This window comes from Amphiura filiformis, chromosome 11 (genome assembly GCF_039555335.1).
Source record: "Amphiura filiformis chromosome 11, Afil_fr2py, whole genome shotgun sequence".
NCBI lineage: Eukaryota > Metazoa > Echinodermata > Ophiuroidea > Amphilepidida > Amphiuridae > Amphiura > Amphiura filiformis.
In genome coordinates, this window is record NC_092638.1 from 38,358,738 (window position 1) to 38,379,372 (window position 20,635).

The 20,635-nt window shown below is 36.5% G+C and overlaps 1 protein-coding gene across 1 annotated transcript; it reads right to left on the reverse strand.

The window, feature by feature from the left end:
• Nucleotides 1-2,633: 2,633 nt before the first annotated feature.
• LOC140164817 (cell cycle checkpoint protein RAD1-like) lies at nucleotides 2,634-18,985 on the reverse strand. Its single transcript, XM_072188192.1, has 8 exons — nucleotides 18,665-18,985; nucleotides 11,770-11,925; nucleotides 10,555-10,655; nucleotides 9,000-9,111; nucleotides 7,588-7,710; nucleotides 6,932-6,996; nucleotides 5,184-5,328; nucleotides 2,634-3,844 (listed from the first exon to the last, which is right to left on the reverse strand). The coding sequence occupies exons 1-8, from the start codon at nucleotides 18,776-18,778 to the stop codon at nucleotides 3,797-3,799; spliced, it is 864 nt and encodes a 287-aa protein (XP_072044293.1). The 5' UTR covers nucleotides 18,779-18,985; the 3' UTR covers nucleotides 2,634-3,796.
• Nucleotides 18,986-20,635: the final 1,650 nt, after the last annotated feature.

Sequence of the window (20,635 nt, forward strand, 5' to 3'; positions counted from 1 at the left end):
CACAGATATACTTTTATAGGTGCTGCGGTTCTTGAGTTACGCTGTAAAGAGGGCTGAAACAACACAACAACACTTTTGTAAAACGTACATAACTCATTAACAACAATAAATTAAGCAAGTTTGCAAAATATACGATTTGTAGAATGAACTTTTGCAAAACATCAAGGTGTTAATTTTCAATAATATATTGATGTAGATAATGAAAATCGATTTTTTGGTTGCTTCGACCAACAATACCTCGTCTACCCTTAAACAATTTCAAATAATGTCGCTGCAATGACAAGACCTAGTATATCAAAAAAGTGAAATGTTCCGGAGGGCAAAAATGCTTTGCTGTCTTTAAATTTTAACACCAATAACTGACTTCCTTTGTCAATGAAATGTGTAATGACAAAACCTTGTAACTATAGATATCTTATCTTATGACATATGTGATGCGATCAAGCAAAATCAGTCGGAACTTGGAAATATTGATTTAGAGATACAGCCAATAAACAAAGGTAGTATTTCCTTTGTTTCGGAAACTCTTTGATTGATCATATCTTTGTTACTGGTTGTTTAATTTCAATGGGGTTTTCTGCAAAATACAGCTTTGTAAATGCTTTTTACTATCCCATAAGAAACTGAAAATTTAATATTTCTTTGTTCTGGCTGATTTTGCCTGATTTCGCATCGCATATTATATAGATACGAGGTTTTGTCATTTCAATTTTGAAAATCGGGTAACTGTGGGTTTATTGTTGCACAGAGCTCTGCTGATCAGTGATGTCAAAAAAACTAGAAACGCTACACATCTAGCAATTGCTTAAAGGAGTATTTCATAATCCTAGCATCCTTTTTTTATGACATTTTCAGTAGATATCCACGAAAAAAGCTTATTCCCAAAATTTCAGTTGATTCCGATTTTATGCGTTTGTGAGTTATGCATGATTATGTGTATTATACACTGTTCCATAATTCAAATTTGGCGAAATTTTTGCTAAACGAATTAATCTGCAAGAAATTTCTGGTAAACATTATGTAGCCAGAGGTTTCCAGTGGTATAAAAATCTCAACTTTTTTTTGAGAAAAGTGGGGGATGAGGCTGTGGATCACGAAATGCCCTTTTAATATGATATGCCATTTACTTTTCAAGGGGAATAAACTTCAAGTTCCACAACATACAAAACCAGCAGAAACGCAAATGAAGGAGACTGGGAAAGAAATTCCATCAAGTATGTATATACATGTGTTTTTATCAACACGAAACAAAGTAACATGAACAATATGAAACATACAGATGTAAACTCTAGCAAAAAGTTGAAAACAGTGGGATTTAAAAGTCATATGCTTATAGTGTGTCCCAAACACTGTAGTGCAAACACAAAATGGGTCAATGAGTTACATAAAAATGTAACACTACAAGAGTTATCACCGTCGATTTGGTTGAAAAAGGAGGCGAGACATGATCAAATCTCTCCAGGTAACAAAACGTCATGAAGTATTTTGAGCCCTGATTGATGGTGAGCATGGTGCCCTTATCATTCCAGGTGCTTCTTCAAAATCACTGTTGACTCAAAAGGTCTTAAGATGGAAAAAAATCTAATATAAATTCCCAACTTGGGAATAATCTTTTCAATCCTTTGTGCCTCAATTCAACTTACTTGAAGTTGGGGCACTTCTTATGACACCACTTCACTATAAAGCAATCACTTCACTTCTAGGACATCCACTTCACTTCAAGTGGGTTTCCTGGGATTGAAGTGGTTCCATTATTATGTGTAGTGGGTGTCCTAAAAAGTGTTTTAACACAATTCTGTGGTGACCTATCTTCATGTAAGTCGAAGTGAGTCGGAAAGGATTGAAGAGATTATAGTTCCCCAATGTGGTAGGGGATTTATCATAGGTTGATTTTCCATCTTAGGACCTTTTGAGTTATCAGTGAAAATTTAAGTGTTGTATGTGAACTTTATAATGTACAATCTTAACCAAGATGTTCTCAGCTATGTTGGGTCTGTATATATGTTAATACATTTAGATTTGAATACAATTTTCATAATCAAAAGATACAATGGGAATGTGTCATTCTTACTGTCTAAATTATAACAATACTTGGCAACAATGGAGCCAAATTATTGTACATTCTATTACCCCCACGACCCATTATTCAAAATCGCGCACTGTGATTTGTTGAAACGCGTCACGTGACAGACCATTAATTAGCGATAAAGTGTCAAGGGCAACGAACTTTATGTTCTTATATCATCACAGCGCACAGCAAAGCGCACAGCACACCTGCTTATGTAGGGGAGAATGGAATGCCAGGGGTGTGTTATTGTATGTGCATACCTGCTTATAGGGGAGAATGGAATGTTAGGTTGTGTTATTGGAATGTGCATACGCTTTGGCTACGTGTAGGCACTACACCTTGAGGTAAACAACTTGAAATATTTGGGCAAAAAATGTGATATTTTCACTTTAAATCGCACTATTTTGTGGTAATAGAATAGAAATAAAGGGTGCAGCATTATCCTTTACACGCAAATAATGTGTCCTCGGCAGTAAAATCGTTTAAATAATGGGTTCGGCTGCGCCTCACCCATTATTTACGCTTTTACTGCCTCGACACATTATTTTCGTGTAAAGGATCATGCATTACCCTTTATTTCTTAAATATATCCAAAGTTATATCTTGTGTGTCACCTTCCATGTACTGTGAGACTGCATTACCCTTGTGTGTAACTATACTCTATACCCATGACCACGGCCACTGTCAGATGTGAATATTTAAAAAAGATAAGATTGCTACAGAGGTGTCGCAGATTACAATAAGATTTAAGAGGATCTGCTCCCTCCATGTCAGTGTAGCTAACCACATCTCTAGGTGATCATGGTCATAGATTTTGGTGGCGTAGTTAGGGGTTGTGGCGCCCAGGACTAAGAATTCATAATGACACCCCTCCCCCAATTCTTGAAACAATTGTCTGCATGCAGAAATTTGCACAAACAGGGCCTACCACTAACTAATTTTGGTTATAATGAAGTTGAATATCAGTCTTGAATTGATCTTTCAAATGATCTTGTGCTGAAATGCACGCAAAGCGCAAGACAATTTTGCCTTTCATCGCTTTGAGGGGGCACAGATTTGATGATAAATTGGTCAATTCGGCGGCCCCTGTTAGGGTGGCGCCCAGGGCATGTGCCCCCTCGCTACGCCACTGATAGCTTTGTTTTTTCACAATGGCCAAGCAGCCATGTAGTACAGATTGGTTACAATATATCTTGACTTTATGGATATTAAAAAAATTTTTTAAACAAACATTTATCTCAGGATAATGTTCTGAGAATTTCTCCCTGGCAAAAACCATCAGAGCCCCTTAAATTACCCTCAAAACTACTTTTCACTACTTCAGGAAATATACTGGATTTTCTTTGTAAAAAACATTCCTATTCTCCTTTGTTGTCAAAAGTAAAATTACAGGCTTTAATAATGTCATATTTTCTTCTTTGATACATTGCATTGTTATTCATGCAGAAGACTGGTCTAACGGATCAGTTCTCCTGACATGTGAATGCCAAGGTGATGCAGTTTCATTGACCATATGCTATTGTGTATCCAAACTGTGGTGCTATAGAGTCAGATGTTAAGGTCTGAGCCAGTCTTTGAACAGATAGTTTCCCTGGATCATCCTTGAAGAAACAATGCCTCAAAATCTGTCCCAATATGAAGCTGTATAGCTGTTTTCAGGGCCTTATCATATGCTGATGTATCTGTTCTGGAATGTACAGGCCATCCTCTGTGAAGTCATCATCATCATCATCTGTCCTCCTCATAGTCCTCATCACATTCTTCATCTGGAGAGCACTAAGAATGAAGAGGAAATATTTGAGATCAATTGTAGTTATCCGATTTTGGGGTTAATTTGCTTAGGTCCATATAGGAACATGAAATTAAAAAAAAAAAAAACATTCTTAAAGCAATGTTATTTTTTCCCAACTGCAACCTGCTCTCCAACTTGCCCATATTATGGATGATAAATTATATAGTTAAATACTTTGTTTAAAAGGGGAGATGCCCCCAGTCAGAGATCCCCCAGTTGCCCCCTCCAATAAAAATCAAAAACAAATTGAAAATAAAAGGAAAGAAAGATAAACAACACTCAAAATCGATCTTTAGGTTACGACGTATCAGAACTTCCATTTAAGAGTGTACACCAGTAATTCTGAATCTCTTAAGGAAAAATTGGTGTTTCGAAAAGCGTCATGGAACTTAAAGTAATACATTAGAAAAGGCTTAAAACCCCATTATTAGGCCCTGAATCATATAATCCTCATTTAGGCCTGGGAATTAGATTGTCTATGAAAAATAAGCATGATTTGACTAAGCTTTCAAAATGTGTTATTTCAGAAACACCAATCTATTTTTAAGCTGACGTCAGCTGTATAATTATAGGGTGATCTAGTCAGCAATTTCATGTGAAAACTCACTGGACTCTGTGTGTTTTCTCTGCACTGGCTGTCTTTACCTGACCCTCAACTTGCAAAAAGTGAAGTTTTAAAGAGTTGAGTCGTGCACCCTCATTTAAGATTGATAAGCATCAAAAGTAATAGGGATTTACAACAGGAATACATAGTAAAGTTACGATGACTATAGAGAAGTTGTAACAATGTGTTTAAAAGGTAGTAAAACACAGAAAGAAAAGAAGAATAAGTTCAATAATACTTGCTGAAAAAACTACCTACCTATCAAATTGGATAAAATTGTTTGATGTTTTTACGAAAAGTTACCCTTTGTTTTTGCAATTATCCAATAAAAACTAAAGCAAAACAGCATCAGCAATACGTGTCCCCAACACTACCTGCATATCAAGTTATATGAAATTTGTTCATTTCTTGGTAGTAAAATTATGTTTATAAATGGGAAATCAGGGGGAATCAAAAAATGAATTCTAAGGAGCAACAAAAGAAAGAGGCCCAGCAAACTGCAATAGGCTATTCCAGTTGTTTTCCATACACCCTTATGGAATATGATCTTTATCTCCCCAACAGGAGTTTAAATGAAGTCACCCATTCAGGTAATCCCATTTGAAATTCACACTCCCTGTTTGGACAATTATTTGACATGTCTTCAATAGGGTGGGTGTCTACAATAAGGAGTGTATGGATTTTAACTGGAATACCCCAATGGCATCATATATACTTACATAGTATTCCACAAAGCATATCTGGCCATCCTCATTCCTTATCATATACTGCAAGGACAGGAAGCCCCTATGGTCAGTACGGATGGAGACTTTACTGCATAGCATCAAGGCTTTCACTGTAGGCTTCAGTAGTACCAATTTATACCTGGAAATTAAACAACTGAAATCAATTGTTGGGGATGTGTAGGGTACTGTGCCAAATTTAGGCTTTGTACATGTATATAGTAAAGAACAATGTGTTTGTGGCACAAAATGTTTACGACTTTAGTACAGTCAATTTTAGCGGCATGTAATTTTCACTAAATCAAAATCAGCATGAAAAGTTTGCAAATCCATATCACTTGCAAAATTCATGCAATTTTTGGACATGTGAACAATTCATGCTTCACAGTATACAAATCATATATACGCAACTTGGAAAAACACAACTTTGATGTAGGGATAACCCGGGTGGGGCAAGGAGAACGGTGCTCCTTTGCGCAAAAATGGTTCTGGGTGAAATTGAGAAGGAAAGAATTACATTTTAAAGTGAGCTATTAAAGTTAAAATCCATCTATGAAAGACAAGACCCATAGCAAAATTTAGTATGTTACAACTTTTTTCCATACAAGTCAAATAGAAAAGTTAACCATGGCAATAGGAAGTAATAAATTGTTGGTACATAGAAGATGCAACATTTTACCATATTAGGGCTGACCCTTGACCTTTTCATAAACCAAATATTGTTTATTACCAAATAGAGACTGACCGATCAGATCGGTAGCTTCCGAATCGGACCGTTAATTAGCTTATCGGTAGTGATCTGCATCGGCCGATTTTTCCTTCATCCGCCAATGTAATTATGCACCGATCACCCAATATCATGAAAGTAATTGTTGAAGCTTAACAAGTATTCATTTATTGGTTGTTTCATCGAATTAGACTAGTCAAATCAAGCGAAATTTAGCAAAAGAACAAGCTTTGTAGGCGATAAACCTATAATCATACCGTGATTCAGGCACGCAGCTGAGATAATCATGTAATTCCCCGCATCTACATCATGTACGTACGCCGTACAGCCAACAGATGAACATGTACAATTGTAGTTCTTACTTCCGGGTCAAACATGTGCGTGTCAGATTGGAAAGAGCTACGGGCCATGTGCAAAACTCACACTGACTTGAATGTAAACACAATATTAAAATGGGGCGATCGAATGATTCGATGGACTGGGACATCAGGGGGAAAAGGTAATTTGAACTTATAATAATCATGGTCAAATTCAGAATTTTAAATGAATATGGGAGTGTGTTTTTTTGGTGCTCAGAGCGTACATAATTATGCTAATACTTTGCGTACAAGTACCCTTTCAACATACGGGTGAAATTTACTCACAGCGATGGCAGCCATTGTTTACAATTGGGGAACTGGTAATCGGTGATCGGTGATTGAATCGGCAGATCAAAGAGGTAATTGATCGGCCAATCGGCCGATTCAGAAAAGGACTTGATCGGTCAGTCTCTACTACCAAATTTAAAGGCGACGAAACAGGACTTGAAGTCAGGTCTGTCGGTCAGTCTGGCTTTTTTTAATACACGACTTGTTTATTTCCCATTTGCAAATAATAAATTGTTGTAGGAATGAACATGTATGTACTAAAACACCCGATGATCCACCCGACTTCATGAGTCCCTCCACCTGTAAAACATGGTTTTCTTTTGGAAGAAAGTATTACTACATGTAGTTAGTTGTATCAAATTAGCCATTACCTGTTTGTCTGTGTCTGTGTGCATTGAAATACTTCAACCATGTCAGAATCCTTTGGGAAATCAGACTGAAAATAAAAAAAGAAAGAAAACAACATAATAATAGTAGGAATAACATATCAAAACAGATAATCGGAATTGACACAAGAAAATCTGAACTCAGATCCCTGGGCCAGTGCTCTTAAAACTAACAAAAGGATAAAATAAAGTATCACTATACACTCAATCAAAATACACTCAATTTTCAAAATTTCTGACTTCAGCCTGAGTGGATCAGATCGGGTCACATTTAAACATGTTTATTTCAGACAAAATTGCAAGGTATGCATCTTTTAATGTACTGTTATCAATAGAAGCTGTATTTAAGTTTTGCAATCAAATAGTTTGTATTTAAAAGGAAGATTTGTTGTTTTTTATTTTTATTCGAAAGTTTTACAGCCTCAGACCCTCAAATATTTTTTGCAATACTTTGGTTCACCTCAAGTTCGGTTATGACGGCAATGCTTCTTTGTGGTTGTGAATCAAGTGCACTGACAAACCACCCTTGTACATGTGCATACTAGGACCAGCGAAATACCATCTACATCACTACTGAACTTGAGGTGAACCTAAGTCTAGTTTCATAAAATACCACAATTCCATATCAACATAACACTTACATATGCGCTACCTGCGTTACCAAATGTGGACATCCGGAAGTATGGTTTATCTGGTGACATCAGTATTTCTAGCACCTCACTAGTCATGTCAAGTTCTTGAAAGGCATCCTTCAAACATTCAGACTGAAAAGACAGGCAAGAAATAAAGTCAGTGAAGTTGTGAAAAGAAACTTGTTTTAGTTTTCTTTATCCCACGTGATTATTGTACTTGTGTAATTTACTTATTCGGGGATGGGGGATGAGTGATAAAATATGCAGGATGGAGATAAACCCTGCCTTGCATGTCCGGGGTACTCTTCTCCCCATTATGCCACAGGATTTCAGTCACATCGGCTTAGTGCCGTCGTCGACATGCCTTATGTCGACATAATGTCAACATCGGCACGTATCCCGACATGTCGACATCAAAATTTTTTTTTTTTAATTTTCAAAAAATATTTTGGCCAAAACCAAGTTATATGCCCAAAATTACTTGTTGTTCAAGGTTGGAAACCAGAGAAATACTGCTACTAAAAAAAAAATGCCAATTTTTTTTTACAAAATTGGATAAAGTTGTACATTTTGATTACCTTTGCTTCTATTGACCAGTCTGGGACACATTGAATTAGTATGCATTGCTAGCTGTTCAATAAAAGTAAAAGTAATTAAAATGTACAATGTTATCCAACTTTGTAAAAAAAAAATTGGCATTTTTTTTTTGAGAAGCAGTATTTCAGGTTTCAACCTTGAATAACAAGTCATTTTGGGCCTATAACTTACTTTTCTGGCCAAAAATATTTTTTGAAAATTAAAAAAAAAAAAAAAAAAAATGTTTTTTGGATTTTTTTTATGTCGACGTCGATATCTGAATTATATCGACATGTCAACATTAAAAAAACGGTGCCGACGACAGCACTACATCGGCTATTCCAGTTGAAATCTATATCCCCCCATGGAAAACATGACCAAAACTAATCTCCCAAACAGGGGGGTGCAGATTGCAAATGGAGTCACCCAGTCATGTAACCCCATTTTTGTATTTTTGATCAGGAGCGTCAATCCATCTTGAATGGTGGTGCGACACAAATTATTTTAAATTGGAGTTTGAGGTGTCAGTGCTGCATGTCATGCTTTTTAACATTTGCTATTTTTATTGAAGCCATTTGAGCAAATTTATACACTATTATTGGTTATACAATGTAGTAACACAGATCTCAAAACACATATAAATCTAATATTACTATTTTGTTCTTATTCTAAATCATCAAACACAAAGCTTGTGACTTTAAGCTGACAAATTGTGGTTAGGGGGACATTTGATATTGAGCCCCTTTCAAAATGGGGGGGGGGGGGGCACATGTGCCCTACATTTGATAGTATCAGTGACAATTCAATTTTCATTATACGTATAGGTGTAGGAACTTCTGACCTACCTTCATGATTATTTTATTGATGACATTGGTGCTGTTGAAATTGAAGTCTAGGGTTTCATCTGGCTCCAATGTTTTGATGTGACAATCTGTTACTACACCATTTTCTTCCAACCTGTTTCAATGAAAAGTTGAATATAATGAGCATATCTGCAATAGCTGCCCTATAGACTTTTGACACAATATGACACCTGGCAGCTATTACACTTGTCATCCTAGATAAGGTGCTGCTATTATTATAACTGCTTTTAAAAGACCAGGCCTTGCAGAATTACTTGCCCAGCATATCCAAAATTTGATGTTGGCTTGTTGGCCAACCAAAAACACTGTATGTCAGCCTCACAGGCAACTAGATTTTTCACAGATCTATAGGAAAAAATTATGCAGTGTTATTATTACAAATCATGCTCAGTGGCGGCGCCACGGGGGGGCATGGGGGGCAAATGCCCCCAGTCAGAACTCTTGCCCCCCTGTTGCCCCCCCCAGAAAAAACCCAAAATTACGAAAATTTCAACTTTTTACGGTAATTTTGCGCAAACTTTGTTGATTTTGCCCCCCCTGAAATTCACTTTGCCCCCCTAATGCCCCCCTGAAAAAAATTTCCTGGCGCCACTGATCATGCTATGCCTTGTCTGAATACTACCAGAAATAACTTTGCAAGGTTTAAAGCCATAAAGTATGATTAGATCTTATAATATGAAATTGGTTATTTTTTTTAAAACCTGATTTTTTGGCATATTTATAATGTTTACACATGTCTCAACTTGCATCTAAATGGAATCAGCCAAATTTGATGTGCATGTAGGTCAAACAGAGCAAAGTTCGACATAAAGTCATAATTCTGAATTGACTTTATGTCCTCCTATAGAACTATATATTAAACGGCCAAAATAACCAGTAGGGTTTTTTTCACTTTCTTGTTATTTCAGCTTAAATGGACAGAAACCCTCCCCGACAATTATTACTAGTATTATTTCAGCATTTTGATTAGAGAATAACAAATTTAAAATTTGAAGGAAATCGTACATTAGGGCTTTAAAGCAAATAAATGTGTGTATTAAAGAACTGGGCAAATAAAATATCAAGTCAGTCATGTGGATTTCTACGCCGACTAGCCCAATGCCAAGTAGCAATTTAAAATGTTCAATTCTGAAAGACTTGCCAAATGGATTTCAAGATCACCTGTGATTTACCACGGACAAATGAGACACATAATTAACATTAGGCAAAAAAAAAAAAGGTTTGTCTCAAAGCTCACGAGTGGTTTGAAAACAAATGCAAATACGATTTTTTTTTTTTGAAATAAAAAAATTCGCATTTGTTTTTTTCCAAATCTCACGATTTTACAAATGCGCGTGCGAGCTTTGAGACAAACCTCTTTTTTGGGGGGGCCTTACGGTACCTTTATTCACTATTGCAAAGTGATGGGGGATCATTTCTAATGTGGATACATGTATTATGCTATGAAATCTCCAAAATAACTTAAATATATACTGATTCCACATGAAATTTAATTTATACATAATATTATGTGTTCTCTAGGTAAACTTCAACTTACATCAGCATAAGTGGTGTGCCATAGCCTCCATAGCACATCTTCAGAGCAGGTGTAGCACCACCAGCACTTGCAGGATTGGAACCAAATATGTTCAAACATGACTGAAAAAACAAGAAAATGTGATAAACAATTTAAGGGCTGGGGTATGAATTGTTTGGACAGTATTTATTTTGGGACATTAGAGCACATCAGACATATCAATTGCATTCTGAATACGAAGAATGTCATTCTGATATCAAATAATTTTAATTTTTGAAATTCGCAATTTAATACACATTTTATGGCAAATCATTAAAAATTGATATTTGTGATATTTAACAGTACTTGAAGTAAACTTTATAAATCTGATGATTTATACTTAAAGTGTATTTAGGTGGGATGAAATGCCGACGATCAATTGAAAATTTTGACCTTTGGTATTGAAGATATGGGTTTTTTTTCCCAAAACACCAAAAAATTAGGTCTTTTGGGAAAAAAATCCATATCTTCAATATGAAAGGTCAACATTTTCAATTGACCGTCGGCTTTTCCTCCCTGCTACATACACTTTAAGAATATGTCATTAGATTTATATAATTTACTTCGAGGACTGTATTATATCAAAAATTTGAAAAATATCAAATTTTTATAATTTGTCATAAAATTTGTATTAAATTGTGATTTTCAAAAAATGAAAATTATTTGATATCAGAAAGACATGCTTCGTATTCAGAATGCAATTTGATAGGTCTGGGGTGCTCTCAGGTCCCACAAAAAATACTGTCGAAACCCAATAAACGCTCATTTTAGATCCCTTAAATACAAACTATTTGGGCATGAGAATCTCATACCTTGCCCCATAACCCAATACATTTACAGTCTATACCAGCGGTTCCCACAACTGTGAGTTGCAACCTTTTTGGGGTCGCGATCTCTCCCAAAAGGGGTCCCAGGACTTTCACACACACACCCCCACCCACCACCCACACACAAAAAAAAAGGACTTGGAAATTGTGCCCACTCTGGAAATTTTGCCCCGTATGCCACTGAGAAGTTTTGGTAAGTAACATCATTATTTTGTCAGTAGGCCTACCGGTATTATGCTGTTGGTCGCGTCACATTTTTCTTATAAAATTTGAGTTTGAGAAGCCATGGTCTATACCTTTGCTTTGTTTGCTTGTCAATTTTTGTTTAGATACCGTAGATACAGTGAACTGACTACAATGTATATGTTACCAGTAATATTGAGAGATTGATCTTAAATGTAGTTGTATCCACAGTCATATTATACTCTTGGAAGACTCCTGTCTGGATGAAAGCATTGGCCTGCACACATTTAGCATCTTCTACTGTCACTTTAAGACCATTTTCACTGGCAAAAACTGTAGCGAGCTGGAACATAGAAAAACAGTATAACAAAACATGAAAACATAATAACATAGAATGTCAAAAAGTACCAGAAGTGCCCTTTCTACAAAATATAGCTGTCAGACATTTGGGCATGTTGTTCCCTTTCCACAAAATATTTTTTGAGGGGTGCTATAGCCACCGCCAGCTTAGTAAACTGTAAAAGACTTTTACTTCTACAGTGATTCTTGGTAGACCAATATTCACTGGTATCTCGCCAACTGGTGCAAACATCACATTTGGTGCAGAAACAAACATCAAAAATCTGTACGCCCACAACCAACAAAGAAGTGAAGATTTATAAAACAAAGTTGAAGTGCACTTGAGTAAAAAGACTGGTGCTGACTTAGCTGAAGGGTGAGACATCGGCTGAGAAGTCGAACCTACATGTATGTACAGCTCTTCTTGCCTTCTGGTGGCAGTGGTCTGATCTTGGATGAGTAATGAGTTGAATATCTTGACTGTGGGTTTGTTGATGATGGCAAGTAGGTTGTTCGGTAATGGTTCTTGGGTAAAAGTTAGCTATGAATCTGATCTTGGTGTGATGATGATATTGTTGCTCGAGAAGTCTAGCCACAAATTTCTCATCGATAGAGCTCTTCACATTCTAGGCTAGAGACCGATTGCATTCAAAATCTAGTCGGATTCGCGGAAGCAATGAAAGTTCAGAAGTAAACATAGCCGATCACAAAAAATGTTGCTAAAATTGCACTTCAACAAAATTTTAGACTGTTCAAAATAAGCACTTGTACCAAGACCAGCGAATTAAGCATTTCTAGATGATTTCAAGAACACCACCGTGCATGCGTAAGACCTTTTTAGCCTACGTCTCGTATCCTACTATCGGATCGTTGAAACGAGAAAACCTCATCACGAATTCGCTCACCTTCCTACACTACCAGTTGAAATAAAACTCAAAAATTCCTGTGTTATTCCTGAAAACAACATGTAACTTCATTAAAAATAAAAAATTGAAATCCTAGTATGACCCGTTATCGAAAATTTTCTTTGATAAACATCAACAAAAGGTAATTTTTCTCACGAGCAAAACACACATGTGCAAAATGGCGGCTCTAATGCTGGTTTCGTACTATCATGTCGCTTGCCGCTGATCGGCATGACGCATGAGCAGTGCAACTAAACGGACATTAACAAGGCTTATGATTAGCTGATACTATGTCGTCGTCGCATGTGTATAAAATTAGTCTCAGGCCAGACTGTGGCTATCACAGGTTTGTTAGGATCGATGAGCGTCAGACCGACACAATCTGGTTGTGTAGGAGGCTATCATCGTGACGCCCACGTTGGAACCCAGTTGGAACCATTGGAGTACGGAAGAAATATTCATTAACGGGACTGAAGCTATGTTTGTACCGGGCATTCTTCGACACAAATTCGTCCAAAGGTAAGCAAAGGGTTGGGGATTGCATTTTTAAGCAAAGGGTTGGGGATTGAATTTTAGGGTATTGGTAGAATAAGACACACCTCTGTGAAAGGTCAAAAGGTTAAGGGATTGTTTTGTCAGACATTTTGGGAGCCAGTTTTGATCACCACCTAGTGCCGTACTAATACGCTGACTTTCGTGATTCGGCGAGGAGGATTTATTTCGACCTCCTGGTTTGTTTACAAACAGAGAGGTAGACAAAAGACTGTTCCGCTTGTCCAAACACTCAAGTATCAGAAGGATGGTCCACAATAGCGTGATTCACGTAACATGAATAGGGATTAAAAAGCTGTCACGTAGAACCATGTGCTTCTATTGTCCAAGTTGCCATCAAGATTTCATATGGAAACAGTTCAGACCCAGTACACGATCATGTCTCAGGCCAGACTGTGGCTATCACAGGTTTGTTAGGATCGACGAGCGTCAGACCGACACAATCTGGTTGTGTAGGAGGCTATCATCGTGACGCCCACGTTGGAACCCAGTTGGAACCATTGGAGTACGGAAGAAATATTCATTAACGGGACTGAAGCTATGTTTGTACCGGGCATTCTTCACACAAATTCGTCCCAAAGGTAAGCAAAGGGTTGGGGATTGCATTTTTAAGCAAAGGGTTGGGGATTGAATTTTAAACTACATGACTAAACTGTTTCGGAGTTGAGGTCCGCTAAAAGTAGACCATTTCGGGGGCTGTTAACACAGCAATACTTCGTATTGCTTGCGTGAGCCACACATACAAAATAAGCAAATGACTCATCAAAATAACTTTCATCCGAATGTCAACATTAAGAGAATAAATAACACCCGTTGCAAAAAATGTCAACGCTGTCCGTCTCCGACCGAAAAATGATAGCAACATACTCTACTCTAGCACCGAATGCAGGGATTGAGTTTTAAGGCGTGCGAGTGCGATTCGCACGCGCCGCACGCCTGAAAATACGCCGAGGGTGCGATTTTTCGCACACCTAAAAAAAAAAAAAAAAAAAAAAATTTTTTTTTTTAAGTTTTATTTTTATTTAGAATGTCCCTGGAACTTAAAAATGTCCTGAAATATTTTTAATTTTTTTAAACTTGAAAAAAATTACAAAAAGATTTAAAAATTATAAATTCATGTTCAAAATAAGAAAATTTATAATTGATGTTCACATTACAACCTATTTATGAAGTAAAGAAGCATACAAAACAAATGCATTTTAAAATCATTCATAGTTTATTATGTGAACATAATTTACAAATTTGCCTATTTTAAACAAGAATTTATAATTTTTAAAATCTTTTTTGTAATTTTTTTTTTAAATTAAAAAAAAATTCTAGGGACATTATAAAGTTCCAGGGACATTCTAGGGACATTCTAAATCCAAAAAAAAAAAAACTAATTAAAAAAAAAAATTACAAATGACACTAGCAATAAGTCCAAAGTCCAGGGACATCTATGCAGTATACACCCAGAGCTTTTACCATGGCCATTTAAAAAAAGTACATGTATGTTGTCACAATTGCTAAGTTTTAGCTGAAAATGAAATCATAGTCATACACCAGTTTTGAAAAAAGCACACCTTGGTTTATTTAGGTATGCGATTTGCAGCACACCTAAAAGCACACCTCGGGTTATCCAGGCGTGCGATTTACAGCACACCTATCACATTGCAAAACTCAATGCCTGCGAATGTATACCCAGTGTGGGCAAGTCATACGTCAGTATGACTTGCCCAGCATAACCCCAAAGTAAGATATAAGGTGGACAAGCTGTCAACGTTGTTTACATTCCAAAACATGATATCTGCACCAGTTATAATGAGAATTCCCAAACACCTACCACCTTCAAAATGCACTAAAAACCCTTATTCCATATCTGAAAAATATGATCCCCAATTTGTACCGTACTCACTTTGTTTTAAAATGAAATTCTAAATATCCACCTGTCTGTGTCCAGCTGAAAATGCTCACTGTATATGTGCCAAAACATGACCTTTCAAAACCTTCAACAAAGCTTGTGAGAGCACATGTTAGGCCGTGTAAAATTAATATTTTGGTTCTCGTCCCCTCCCTCCTCAATTTCTGGGATTTGTCAGATTTTTTTTTTTTTTTTATAGATTTTTCAATTTTTTTAGACTTTGGAATGATTTATGAAATCTTCATATAAGTTTATTAGAGAACAAGCATCACTTCCAAGTCTTTTTGTGGTACTCTAGGGGGTTTATCCCTCAGAATCTCACATTTGGAAAAAAAAAAAAAAGGCCTCATCGTTTCCTCGAGCACTGTTGGAGAAGACCGAAAACTACTGACAATGCTAATTTTACATTGGAAAAAAAAAACAAACACCTCCCTCCCTCATCAATTCATGAAAATCCTCTGGACGAGAACCAAAACATTAATTTTATACGGCCTTATGCATGTGCAGCCAATGCATGTTTAGCAAGAGACTACACTCATTTCTGCTGATGTGGCAGTAAAGCACATGGACTATGTCATGTAGGTTATGCATACATTATGTATGAAGTATCTCATAGTCACAGCCTCAGTTCAGGGTATTGGTAGAATAAGACACACCTCTGGGAAAGGTCAAAAGGTTAAGGGATTGTTTTGTCAGACATTTTGGGAGCCAATTTTGATCACCACCTAGTGCCGTACTAATACGCTGACTTTCGAAATTCGGCGAGGAGGACGATTTCGACCTCCTGGTTTGTTTACAAACAGAGAGGTAGACAAAAGACCGTTCCGCTTGTCCAAACACTCAAGTATCAGAAGGATGGTCCACAATAGCGTGATTCACGTAACATGAATAGGGATTAAAAAAGCTGTCACGTGAGAACCATGTGCTTCTATTGTCCAAGTTGCCATCAAGATTTCATATGGAAACAGTTCAGACCCAGTACACGATCATGTCAGAAATTAATATTTTGTTCTGGGTCTGATTATTCGGACTAATCACCACCATTTCAGGCATGTTGCAAGTTTAATACAAACAGGACACATAATTTCAGGATTATTATAGTACGTTTAAGGGACCCTTGGACTATGTTTGCCGGAAGAGAGGTAGAAGGTTAGATTTGAGGTGCATGTGCTTGGTTAGAATGTTAAATGAAAGTTTATACTTGGCCTAGCACCTACGGACATGCGCAGACGTGTGACGATGTTAATCTTGCGTGCATGCTTCATACTAATTCGTTTATTTACACACAGGCATATTACAGGCATATTCGAAAGGCTAGCTTCGGGCGACGTAGCAGTAGATGCTGGTAGATGCAAGTATGAATACAATATCATCCAAGTGTATAATCTCTTATAATCTTTAGGTCCGAGAAGTACTAAAGTTTGTTAATGATGTTCTTTATACGTCAATGGAGAATTATGCTATGCCACCGCATCCGCAGTAGGCATATATGGTACAATGTCATTAAACACTCAGACAAGTAATCAGAATCAAAGGTCTTTTGACAGCAACGGTTGAGTACACATTCTCTAAACGCTGGATAAACAGACAGATTTGCACTACAGACCTTTAGTTCAGGCCACGCCAACAGAATATTTTGTTTACTTCCCAATTAGCATTACAAATGCAGTCGTGCATTAAACATGTTTAACGCCAATTGGAAAAATCACAAAAGTACTAACCAATACTTTGTAAGTCAGAATTATACATAAAATTTAACTTCCCACAAAGTATTCTTCACACAATTGATATATTTCCTACATTGTATGCCATTATAGTCGATATTGAGCCTTCATCAACCATCACACAGGTATTTCGTATCTTTAAACATGGCAACAAAAATATCTGTGACATTATTTCCAGCTTGAAAACTTTCTTTGAAAAAGAAAAGGTGGAGGGAAATCTCATTTTGTTTTAGACTATATTTTTACTAAAACAAGGTATAGGCCTATGATGTAAAGGTATTAAAAACAAAAGTATAATATTAATCAAATCAAGAAGAATATCAAAGAAATCATTTTCTCGCACATTACACTTGAAGCAGGCCCTGTATTGTGATTATAGGCCTACGGTAAAAATAAACTAGTTATGTTAAACAAGAAATTTTTCGTGCTTGGCTGATCCTTACTTCATGAAGGTCATATTGATTTATCGTCTACAGAGATGCCTCCTCTCCAGGCCAATGGTACGTTCAAATCGATCGGTTGGACGTCCAAAGGTCCCATAAACGTATTATACTACAAATTTGAACCAAAGGTTTCCAGACACATAATACAACCAAGGAAGCTTACTTGAAACAAGTTTAGGGCAACAGTGACATGGTAAGTGAAATAGTCAGGGAAGACACTATGAAAGTTTGACGCTGAAAATCACATTGAAAACCATTTTCAGCGTTACTCTAGCCATTTCCATTGTTACTCCATTGGTATTTTCAGTGTGGCTATTATCTAGGGATTAAATTTCATAACAATAGCATGGCCCAATACATTTCAGTGTGATTAGGACCATTTCAGCTTCAGTGGGATTATTGAATGACCTCACATTTTGAGAAATGTTGCGGTCAATTTTCAGTGTGATTATAGACATTAATCTGATAATAAAAGAACTCTTTTCAGTGCTATTTCAGTGGTATTATCTATTGTATAATTTTTCAGTGTTACTCTGCAGTTTCAGTGTGATTTTCAGTGTCAATATCTCATAGTGAGAATACCTTGGTGTACATTTGAAATGTAATTTCTAGTCTTTGTACATGGACTTCAAGTCTGCCAATTTCACACACATACACCGAATGCATTTATCGTGTACATGTGCAAATTGAAATTCAAAGAGCTACGCTGGTTAAACGTTACTGTGCTTCATACTAGATTCTTGTTCTGACTGTAACTAAGCGTAAATTTGTTTAGATGTATTTCAGCAACAGCCAGCAGGCGTTACCGACGGACCACCTGCAATAGACTGCGGAACTCAGTCCTCAATGATAGTCAGTCATTTATCTTTTGGTCGTTATATGACTATCATTTGAGGGACTGAGTTGTTATAATATATCTTCCGAGGTGCAATTTCAGACAATAGCTGGGGATTAGTGGGGCAGAGGTTATCTATTGAATCCTTTCATGACCACTGAAGCATAGTCAAGTCTGCCAAGGACACCGACACAAATTGAAAGACCATCACAAAAGAATGCATGCATGTCAGGTCATCGACACCAATTTGGTGTTTGTTATGACACAAATTTTGTGTCTGTTATGCACCTCGAAATATGTACCTTAAAGTCTGTATCTACACCTGCAACCTTTTCTGAATTTTTGGCTGAGATGGAATGACTCAATTTGTCGATCTATTCTTACCTCTCTTTCTTTGAAATGCACAGCTTTGAGTATGTTAGAGACATTCCTGGCATTGTCAACTTTAGCAACCAGCACATACTGGTCATCTTCATCACTTGGTTGTGTGGAAAGCATGTTACTTGTTTACTTTCAAAAGCATTTAGGTAAGCTTACATACATGCAAATGTCGATCATGCGATTGGGAAAATAATCGTTGCTATTTAGTCCCGCGTTTCACAACTACGACTATTACATTGCAGTGTTTCAGGGATGATTGTTCATTGAATTGTTGCTGCAGAACATTATGACTGTGAAAATGACGAAAAATCGAGAGAAAAAGTGAAATATTTCACTCTCGCGCTGACTTTTTTTTTACTGCTAAATACAGCCCGTGTTACAATAGCGCCCTCGTTTTAAAACGGGAAAAAATAAGGGAACGTTTATAAAATACCTTGGTGGGGGGGGGGACTGAAAAATTTCACGGGATAAAAAAAGTTTTTGACGTGGCAACCAAAAGTGTCCACGGGCCAAAAATAAAAGTCCGAAATAAAATGTCTCCACAATTTTTTCCTTTTGCCCATTGATTGATGACATATTGGCCTTATAGGAACCAAAAGTGCCATTACTAATCTTGAAAAATAAATCCAGGACGTGTGATAGTAAATGTGATATCAAAACCCAATGTTACCTACGAATACCACTAGGATGCTTTCACTATCGCAATACTAATCAACCTAAAACAAATGGAATATTCCCATTAACGCTTTTTTCGTGTAATGTAGACCACAGGGTGTCAGGAAAATGCAACCAGAAAATATTTGTTTTTATTTTTATAACGCGATCAATATGATCAATTAGTCAATTTATGCTAGTTTATTTTTGAAAATGAAGGTTAGGTCAGTTTCTGTATTTTATTTATCAAATGAGTATGAATCAATTTACACATTGTATAAGAACGAGTAGGACATATGTTTTCAAGAATATTAGGAATTATACGCATACACCTATAACGCTTTATACAATGAAAAGGTGAAGAAACCCGGGTATTCGTAGGTAACATGAGCGATTTAACAATATCTATATTGAGTTTAGAGGTTTAAATTTTACTATTATGGTAATGAATTAATAAAATGGTAGTTTTTAGATCTCTTTCAGATGGTACGTCCAAATGAATAAATGCTATTACCTTAGATCAAAAAATGTTGATGCTTTTAGCAAGATTTTGACCACTTCATTTTTGATATACAAGTAGTTAATCAGCAATTTTACATAATAAATAATTGTTGAATGAATCCGTATATGGGTAATAATAGTGTCCTGGGGTACCGCTTAAAGTTTTTGACAATAAATTTCCATTGGTAGGGACACTTCATTACACATGTCATGTATTATGCTGTATTCGTAAGTAACATTTCAGGATTTGTAGGTCAGAATTAGTCTTTTGGTGGATATCGCAATCAAAACTTCATTTTATAAAGCACTTTGAATGTATTATTTTCTTTATAATGCGTTTATTGATACTTTAGACTCTATCATGTATTAATAATGTCGGTTCACAGCGGTTGAAAGAGGATTGAAACAAAGGCACTAAAGTGACTTTAATTTGCTTAATTGCACACAAATCGCTTAAAACCGTTATTGCAGACTTGTGAAGTCCATCTTGGAGTCAGTTACGTCTTGTGACCTTTCGTTTGAGGGCAACTACAATTAGCTTTGTACCAGGGTCCATCACTGTGTTGTCTAGATCATGAGACAATGAGAACAGTCGTTTTTTCCATGGTATTCGTAGGTAACCTTAGCGAAAACGTCAAAAGTTACCTTCGAATAAATCAAATTGGACACAAATTACTCAGAAACCAGGTCGGTAAACATTTAAAATGAAGCACACATGACAGTTGACAAATCCAAGTATTTTTCCCCTTCTAATATTCTTTGAATCTGATTTTTCTTTCAAATGAGCAGACCGTCGTCTGAGTACATATTTTTCAACAA